At 39.4% G+C, this 10,465-nt stretch overlaps 1 protein-coding gene across 1 annotated transcript; it reads left to right on the forward strand.

The window, feature by feature from the left end:
- Nucleotides 1-5,219: 5,219 nt before the first annotated feature.
- On the forward strand, nt 5,220-7,426 carry foxa1 (forkhead box A1). The gene is made up of 2 exons (XM_053435428.1): nt 5,220-5,285; nt 6,269-7,426. Exons 1-2 carry the CDS (start codon nt 5,220-5,222, stop codon nt 7,424-7,426), a joined length of 1,224 nt encoding a protein of 407 aa, XP_053291403.1.
- The last annotated feature ends 3,039 nt before the right edge of the window (nt 7,427-10,465 follow it).

The following is a 10,465-nucleotide window of genomic DNA, read 5'->3' on the forward strand; positions in this document are numbered from 1 at the left end:
TGTGTGCGTGCGTGTGTGTGTGTCTGTGTGTGTTTCTGTGTGTGTGTGTGTGTGCGCGTGCGTGCGTGCGTGTGTGTGTGTTACACCCTGCTATTTAAGTCGACGGGTTTGCCTCTCCCCTGAACTCTTGAACTGTGTTTTCAGTTCAACTACATACACACACAATCACTTTGAATTTCTTCCACTGACACTTGACGCTGAGCTCCTTCTTTAACACACAATACGCTTCAGTTACTGATTCAATAATGGGCAACAAGGTTTAATGATTCAGGGAAGTAAAAACAAAGTTTGTTTTGTTTTTAGGAAGGAGTGAAAATCTACATGAAAAGAATCATATTGAAATGTTTCCGGGTTTGTCATCGGCACAAAGCAGCAAATTCCTAGTCGGAAAACAATGAACAAACTGTTCTGTTACCTGAATAAATCAATGCCCCTCCTCCTGCAGACACTAAACATCAGGTGCTTTTTAAATGAACTGTGATTAGAAGTCAGACGTCGACGTCTGCAAAGGCGGAGTCAAAAAAACTGACTTTAAGTCGAACACGTTGAACTTTTCATATTGTCAGTGAGATGAGAACAATGACGACTGATGTCAAGTCTTTAAACTGTCGCTTACATCAAAGTTAATGAAAACATACATGATGATGTGTTCAAGTATACGAAGGAAAACACACATTAGTTGGAGAGAGAACCCTAACCCTAACCCTTCTTAATGTTGGGATTAGAGTTAAACCCTAAATCTACAACAACTATAGTTTTCATTATTTTTCTTTACTCCTTTATTTAAAAAAAACTCCAATCACCACTGAATGATTTAGAAATATATATATATATATACATTCTTTTTATATATTATGTTTATTAATAATAATAGCTTCTTTCAAGAAACCCAAGGACACTTTACATGTGTCACCGGTGACAAAAGTAGAAATAAAGGCTTTTTCTAAAGTTATATATATCACACAAGCTTTTATCTTGGGTGATGAGATCCCAACTCAATCAGTTCCTTTTGTAGATTGTTAAGTCAATGAGGTCCTGTATGTTTGATTTAATTTATCTTTCAATGAATCAATGAATGTCAGTGAAGCCTTCAGCCAATCACAGCCGAGTTGTTGATTCCAGCTGCTGCAGCTGGAGGAGAACATCTGGAGCTGCAGCTCGCTCCCGACATGTTTTAAGGTCACGTGACTTGATGACGTTCTGCAGCGATGGAAAAAGTCGGACAAAAGTTCAAGCCTGCTTGCATTACGATAAGTCAGTGCTGGGGAACACAGGGTTAAGTGTAACCCAACATAGTGATTCAGTTTCCACCTGCCTCTGACCTCACTTCAGAGTCTCTCAGTCTGAGGGGGAAGGTCATGAGCAGGTGACGGGTGAGACTGTCTCTGAAGTAACAGGATAATTGTCACTGAGGAGCTTTTAGTGAGACAGCTGCACAATTTACAATCAAAGTGACTCACACCGAAACTCTGAACCTGCTGACTAAGATAACATCTGTAAAAACCTTTTCACACTGAGATGAATGATTTGATTGACGGCAAAATACAAACAGAGTTCAGTTCAAATCGATTGTTTGTATTCAACTGTCCCTGTTGAGGGAAATAAGACAAGGCCAGGGACTAATATAACTGGACCTGTTCCATTAGAGACGGGTTGAAATGGTTAAACAATGTCCACCAGGGCTTGAATCTGAGGTCAAAAACTATACTAAAAAATAAAGCTGCAGATTCTGTTGTTTTGCTCAGCTTTATCTCAAAAAGGTTAAGAACTGTGCTGTAAAACTGAATGATCCAACGGTCATTCTGCAGTCCAGATCAAATCAGCCAAATCAAATCCAAGTTTATATGTATAGCTCATATTCACAAATCACAGTTTGTCTAATAGAACTTAACAAAGTGCAACATCCTTTGGCCTCTTATCTCTCAAGCCTTCATTGGAGTGAAAACAGAAACAGGATAGTGGACATCAGAGTTATTTCCTGTCCCAGGACGGACAGAGGTGCAACATAAACAAATACAAAGATTTACAACAAAAGACATTGTGTAACATAAATGTAGAAGTTTCTCATTGATTAGAGCAGGGGTCTTCAACGTTTTTCAGGCCAAGGACCCCAAACTGGTGGAGAGATGGAGCAGGGACCCCCTTCTCTATATATTGTATAAGAATGTGTTTTATATTAAACTGGGCCTATTGCCATATATAAACATAGCTACCCTGTTATTGTGCATTCAATACTAAGCTATTCAAATATTGCACAGGTTCATATATTGATGTTTTTAATTTAAACATGTGCAAGGTACAGGGTGGCCATGCCACTGCCATTTATAAACATAAATCTTGCATACAACACTGAGCTATTAAAGTATTTCACAGATTCATGTTTTTATTTTAAACATCTATGTAGAAGAGACAGTGAATCCTCAAGCCATCTGTGGATGCCACACATGCTCCCACATTAGTGAGATGTCGGACCCTGATGGGTAACACACAACTTATCTAATCTTGGACGGATGGCGGGTTTTCAGGCAGAGGGTCATATCAGCCTCACAATATGTTCGATGCATGTTAATGTGTATTTAAACACATTTAAATTTGTGGGGGAAAAAATTGCTACAGAACTGTCTCTAGCTGACTAGGTCTACGCTGCTGTATTTTAATGTGGCTCATAACAGTGGTACTTTTAGAGCCTAATATTTTCCGAGGTGGTACATGGTGTAAAGAATCACTGGTCAAACCCTAACCAAGAAAAGTGGAAGAGACTGTAGAGGAAATTTACACAACGCCTAAGACTACAAGAAACACAGCTGGAAGTCCTTCTACTACGACTGTGACCCGGTGGAGGAGAAGAAACTAGTTGATGAAAACTCAGAGAATGGATGACCTGAAGGAGGTGTAATACGCTAAACAGTTGTCTTTTTGTTTGTTCCTTATGAATGTATATTGAATATATAAATGAAAAGCAAAGTATCCAAAATTTGAGAACAATGCTGATATCAATCAATCAATCTGTGTGTTGGTGTGTTGGTACCCTAACTGTTGTTCTAAGGAAAGCTGAATTAATTAGATAATTGTACTTGCTTTGGCTGCTTTTCTCCTCCTCTCTCCTCACATCTTTTTTGTGTAAGTGTCCTTTAATCTGGGGATGATCCCGTTAATCCCGGGTGATAATGGTGAACAGTGATCAGTCGTTCCGCTCCGTTTCTCACTCAGACTGGAACCATTCAGCCAGAATAAAAACCAATGAAAAGAGCCGATACTCGTCTGTGATCGGGTTTAATTCATGTGTGACACCGAGTCACCACAAGTCTCATCATTGATTACGTGTTTGAACATCAGTTCATTAACCTGTTTCCTCAAATACTGCAACTAAAATAATATTAATAACAATATCCATGCTGCAGTCTAGATCAAATTAGATAAGATATGATGAATCTTTTTCTTCCTGTTAATAAAAGTTTCTTTGGTAGTTTGACTCTCGTTGAGTTAAGACCAGAGGATGTTGCTCCTTGTAAACATCTATGAGACAAACTGTGATTTGTGAATATGAGACAATACAAATTGTTTGATCGATTGATTGATCTTTTTTAACCTTTGTAAAGAAAATTCTGTGATTCAATGAATGTAGAAAGATTAAAATTTCTGCAAGCCAGTTTTTATAAATGTACCATTTAGAATTCAGGATAAAGGTTGAATAATTGTGTAATGTACAATGTGTGCAGCATTTTTTCTTTAATTATGAATAAGAATCCATCTGATTCTACAGCAGATATTATCTATAGTGATCCCAGGTCTGAAGGCGAACATTAAATCTATAATAATCTGTATCTAAAATTAATATTATAATAAAGCATTGCATTTACAACTAATACAATAATAAAGCTTTATTTCTGATAGGTGCCATAATAAAGCATTTAAAATAGATGTAAATAAAGCAAAAAAAAATTGTAAATGTTAAAATAAAGCAATAAATCTAGATTATATATAATAATACACCATTTACTCTATAATAAATATATATAACTATAAAAGTTAGTTATAATGAAAACAATTAGTGATATTTATATAGAAAAGGTGTTATTAATGAGCAGCAACAGTTCATATAATAATAATAACAATAATAATAATAATAATATAGTTGTCGGAATCCTGCAGCTCTCGAGTCAAGAAGAGGGGAGGGGGGTACTATGGGAGAGTGACGTGTAGTAAAATAAATGGGGGGGGGAGACAGAGAGAAAAGTGCTCAGTGCATGATGGGAGTTCTACCAACGGTCTCGACCTAAGGGTTGGTTCAGGACCTGATCCAGAACTAAAGGCTTCATCAAATGGATTAAGGGTTTTTATTCGTTTTGTCTCATATTCACAAACCTCAGTTTGTCTCATTGATGTTAACAAGAAGCCGAGTTCTCTGTTCTCAACTCACAAGAGTCAAACTACAGGGAAACTTCGAGGAGGGTTAACAGTCGAACAAATTGAAATCTATCTGATAAATATGATTTAAACCAGCCTCGTGCCTTTAAGATGATTTCATGCAAAGTAAAGTTTATTAAGGTGTTAATTTAACGCCATCATTAAAGGGTTTAATCTTTTGGAGGATTAAACCCTCAAATAAATGTAGCATATTTATGTTTGATTAGACACTTGTTTGATGAAAGATCTATGTATATTCTTTTTAAAGAAATGATGCCATGAATATTTATTTTTACTTAAAACTTAAACTTTTATTTCTGACTAAAGAACCACTTGTTTTTTCATATGTTCTTTAGTTATTATTTAGTTCTGGTTCAAATAGAATTTATTCATGTTGTAAATTTCAATGAGGTTTAATCTTCAACATGCGATTTAATAATTAACCCGTCCCTGACTGAAGCCCTGAAGTCGAACCTTAACTCTTCTTTCAAGGGACAAATGAAGGAAAGTTGAAATTGTATTTATTAATCATAGATCGATCTGACTGATTGCTCCTCAGTGTGGTGGAGGGAGGACAGGAGTGAGGGATCGAGGAGGAGGTGGATCCAGAGGGCTGGACCTGCTGGAGGAGGAGGAGGAGAAACAGGTCACCATCACCTCCTCCTCCTCCTTCTCCTCCTCCTCTTCAACACTACTTCTCTCTGCTCTTCCTGGACCAGATAGGCACGGAACGGTTTCACCTGGACCAGGATTGCCACCCAGCACCAGGACCGGGACCTGCAGGATCCGTGTTGGGGCTGCGGGCTCCCGCCATGCTGGGCGCGGTGAAGATGGAAGGACACGAAGCTCCGGACTGGAGCGGATTCTACAGCGAGGAGGTCGGTGACTGTTCGCGCACAACCCGTCACTGGGCGGCTTTGAGACCCGGGTCACACCGCTCCGGGTCCGGGACTAAACACGAAGACGAACAGAGCTAAAAAGAAACGTGTATTTAATTTGTATAAAAAGTAGTTTTATGTTAGAGTTCATAAAAAACTATTTATGGGAATAAAGCTGTATTTAATTTGATTATTTTATATAATTATATATTTTAACCTCGGATTCCTAAACATTCAAAATACAATGAATTTGAGTATAAGTGAAAAATAAGAAAACAACAATGAAAATCGGGCCGCTTTAAAAAAACTAAAAATGCAACTAGGAGCCTTTAAATCAAATAAAGGCTGAGTAAAATAAAACTGCAGCAAAAGAGAAAATCTTTTATTCAGGTCACTTTAGTTTATGTCGCGACACCTCAGCGAAAATTAGATTATCTATCTCTATTATCCTCACAACTTTAATTATTTTATCATCATCCCAACTTTATTAATCTTATCATCACAACATTATTTATTTGATCATCATCACAACTTTATTAATTTTATCATCACAACTTTAATTATTTTATCATCATCACAACTTTGATTATTTTATCATCATCCCAACTTTATTAATTTTATCATCACAACATTATTTATTTGATCATCATCACAACTTTATTTATTTGATCGTTATAACATTGTCGCTTAAACTTAATTTTGTAGGTTGTGGTCGAACTGATCTTGTCTAAATAGTTTGGTCTATTTGTGTGTGATGTTAAAACTGTAGCTGATCAGATCTAACAGATACTGGTCCTGGACTAACTTGCTCTAAATTGCCCCAACTGGTCTAAGTAGTTTTGGTCCTGGTCTCTTGGGTCGGTGTGCAATGGCAGGTGGTGGGTTGGTTTCTGATCTGAATGGATCTGGTTCAAATTGATTGTGTTTTAAGGACTAATTAAATCTTGATGCACTGGTTCTAACTGATTCTGTTCTCTGTGCAGGTTTACTCTCCAATGGCAGGTGGTGGAATGGGTACTGGCCTCGGAATGGGCTCCATGTCGGGCTACATGTCCAGCAGTGGAACCACATCGGGCTCCTTCAACATGTCGTATAGCGGGACTGGTTTGAGTCCTGCCCCAGTGGCGGGGATGGGCGGTTCGGCTCCTGCAGCCATGTCAGGTCTGGGAGGGGGTGTGGGCTCGATGGGTGGAACCCTGAGCCCGTCCAGTATGAGCTTGCAGCAACCCTCAATGGGACTGAATCCATACGGGGGCATGAGTCCCACAATGAGCACTGGCATGGCGTATAGCAGTACTGCACTGAACCGTGGCCGTGAGAATAAGGCCTTCAGACGGAGCTACCCACATGCCAAACCACCCTACTCATACATCTCACTCATCACTATGGCCATCCAGCAGGCGCCCAGTAAGATGCTGACTCTGAGTGAGATCTACCAGTGGATCATGGACCTGTTCCCATACTACCGTCAGAACCAACAGCGCTGGCAGAACTCCATCCGGCACTCACTGTCCTTCAACGACTGCTTCGTTAAGGTGTCGCGCTCGCCTGACAAACCGGGGAAGGGCTCGTACTGGACCCTCCACCCAGACTCTGGGAACATGTTCGAGAATGGCTGCTACCTTCGCCGCCAAAAGAGGTTCAAGTGTGAGAAGAAGATATCTACAAAATCAGATGGGCGAAAAGATCAGGGCGGGGTGGGGGGTGGTATAGAACACGTTTCTCCTGCAGGGGACTCCCTTAAACCTCCTGGACTCCTGGACTCCTCCCTGCCCTCCTCCAGCCAGGTGACTTCGCCTCAAGGTCTGGACATGCGGGGTGGCATCAGCGGAGCAGACCTGAAGGTGTCTGGCTCTCATCTCCTGTCCTCCCTGTCATTGCCCCCCCACTCCATGACCCATGAGTCCCAGCTGCACCTCAAAGGAGACCCCCACTATTCATTCAATCACCCGTTCTCCATCAACAACTTAATGTCGTCCTCAGAGCAGCAGCACAAACTGGATCTCAAAGCCTATGAGGCCCTGCAGTACTCCTCCTACAGTGCTGGGGGGGCGGCTGGCCTCGGGGGGAGGACCATGGAACCTCTGGAGGCTTCTTACTACCAGGGGGTCTATCCCAGACCGCTCCTCAACACTTCATAGTATCTGCTGCACCTGCTAATCTGACTCTCTGCATGCAGCCATCCTGGACTTCCTGTCTGACTGCGGCGATGCTGAACTGGATCGACTCTGCTGCTGCTGGTCGGCTGGTTTTGGAACTTCTGCACTGTGACTACGCCAGGACACGGACATGTTAACTGTCAGCTGATTAAACTGATACCTGGTCTGTTTTCTCCTTTCACACACTGAGTCACAAACAGCTGAAGCTCACTTTTTTAAGGTTCAGGATACCAACCGGTCAAATGCTGATTTACTGTAAACCTGCAACACAGTGTCCTCCGGTCAGACCAGGATCCTCCGTCCATGCAATTCAGGATCTTGGTTCATGTTTATTCTGCAGTTCATCATTTTGTGTTTATATCAGTTGTTCTGGACCTGGACATCCAGACCCCTCTATTGGTCTCAAGACTCAAGAAATATTAACTCTGTTCAAAAAGATTTCAGTGACACAAAGTGTGTTGATCTTTGTCTTTTATCTCTTTGCACTCTTTGTGGCTCAGAGGAAAGTTTTTAGGTGAATCACTCAATAGAGTTAACTGGAATGCTAACCTCAGGAAAGCTGCCGTAGGATTAGAGTAAACCACCGACTTTGATCCAGTTGGTGTTTTGTCCTGTTGAAAGTTTTATTCACCAGGTTCGGGTTTTGCGCATTGACGAGCAGAACATGAACGGTTGCCTGGTGATGGCAGTGAAGCGGCTGCTTTGTTGACACTGATGAAGCTGCAGATGTTTACAGAAACAAATCTGGATTCTAAAGATGCTAACTGATGTATTTGATCAGTTATGAGGAGGATTTATTTCTCCCACGACCTTCTGGCTACTCGGCTGACCTCCTGACGGGTTGCGACCCTCGGAGTGAGAAACCTCAGCACAGATGAAACGGCTTTTGATTTAAAGGGTCAGTTCACCCAAACGACTCAGACACAGATTGCCCTGCCTCTCTGAACGCTGTCGTCTGTTACCGGGAAGATTTGTTACAAATCTCTGATCTTTTCTGTTTTCCGTCTGCTTCTAACAGTTAGATTAAAAATAGTTTTGTCTTTTGAACAAAACCAAACGTTTTGTTTCAGTGAATTTTCTTCATCTTAAATCAACATTTATTCATTAAATTTCAAATAAACAAATACAAATTTGGAATGAATTCAGGTGTGCAGTGACAACACAATTTGAGATCAGCTTCATGAAGGGAATCAATCACTAATAATTTATCCCTAGTTGACAAATATCGTTTTTTAATTAGTATGTTGGTTGTGATAAACACAAATGTCTTGTTTTATTCACATTGTTTCTCATAATGTAATAATTTCCATTATTTCAAATACAAAGTTGCGATCAATAATAATTTCTACCGTTTAGATGACTGTGTTGTTAACCTGTGATCACTGATTAATAATCAATCTGTAGCTGTGACACTTTGACACAATCCACCAGTCAGTTCTTAAAGCTATTGATTCAGCTTCGGATCAAAGATCTGTGTTTGTGACTCTCACTCGGTGTGAAAAAGGAGAAACCACTTCCTGTCTGCTTCTGACGGTTGGTACGTCTGATGATAAAAATCCTCTTTGTGTATTGGAACTTCCCACAATCACCGATTATTGGTTATGATTAATATAACCATTTGCATGAAGGAAGGCTCTTCTTCCTCTTCTGTTTTCTGGGGCAAAAACAATTGATTTCGAACCTCAGTTTGAAAAGAGAGAGAGAGAGCCAGACGGAGAGAGGAGGATGAATTAGTTACCCCCCCCCCTCCCCACCCCATGTGTTTCTTCCTCGTTGGTTTTTGACTGATGCATGTTCTTAACTTATTCTGTCATTTTTAAATAAAAGAAGGAAACATTGATTGATCGATTGATTATTGATCTATTTTATCCTTATTTTTTAATCATTAAAGACAGTAGTGATGAATGAATGAATAATTATTGCTTCAGTGATGATGTAAACTTAGATTTTATTAGACATAAATTTAATGCAATTTACATTAATCAGTTGCAAGATATAAAACAAATTATTTGTATTAAATTTTAATTCGTATCTCAGTTAAACATCTTGTTTCTACGGACTCGGTTCCAGAAAAAAAACCTTTTCCTAATTGTCACTAAAACCCTGAACATGTTATTGTTATTATTATTATTAATAATAATATTATTATTTTGGTATGAGGGAAGGATGATTTTATGTGATGAGTATTTCATGTTTTCATCTTTATTGTCTTACTTTCAGATACACATTTATATATTTTACAGAAAATGCTTCCTTTATGATTTCACTTAATTTCTGATCACTTTCAGCTTCTCGTGGTGACGTCAGTGTGGTTTTTATTTCACATATTATTATATGTTATACATTTATTATGTGATTAAGATGCGCTCGGCTCCGTCTCGGCCGCAGCGCTGGAGTTCAGGCCGAACATGATGAACCTCCTGCGGCCTCGAAGCTCCTCGAAGCTCCGTGAACCGGAACACGACACGACACGTTTCCTTTGATCTGAGGCTCTTTCACCGCTGAGCCGTGAAATGTCTCAAATGAAGCTTTAATCATCCGCTAATTACATCCGAGCCAAGCCGAGAGGAGCCGAGCGGAGCCGAGCCGAGCCGAGACAGTTCTGATGAAACACGCAGAAAAGAAATCCACTGAAGCCCCGTAAACACAAAACAATCCCAACGTAAAAGAGCTGAAAATGTGTACCTAACCATCTGAATTGAAAGTAAAATATATATAATTATGGTCTAAAAAAATATTATTCGAATGAAAAACTTAACATATACATTTTGAAAAATGTATTAAATGTGTCTCAATTTTAAACTGATATTTATTGCAAACTGAAACTAAACATGGTTCTTGTTTTGGTCTCAATAATATTAATAATAATTACAACGGAACTTTAATCTTTTGTTCATTGTCAGAATTACATTTTGGTTCAGTTGCAACAGTTTTTGTTTCGTTAGTATCATAACTTGAAAATATGATTTCAAACAGTTAAAATAAGATTTTGAATTAAACATTTATTTTTTCTCTGACAGT

This window comes from Pleuronectes platessa, chromosome 11 (assembly GCF_947347685.1).
Source record: "Pleuronectes platessa chromosome 11, fPlePla1.1, whole genome shotgun sequence".
NCBI lineage: Eukaryota > Metazoa > Chordata > Actinopteri > Pleuronectiformes > Pleuronectidae > Pleuronectes > Pleuronectes platessa.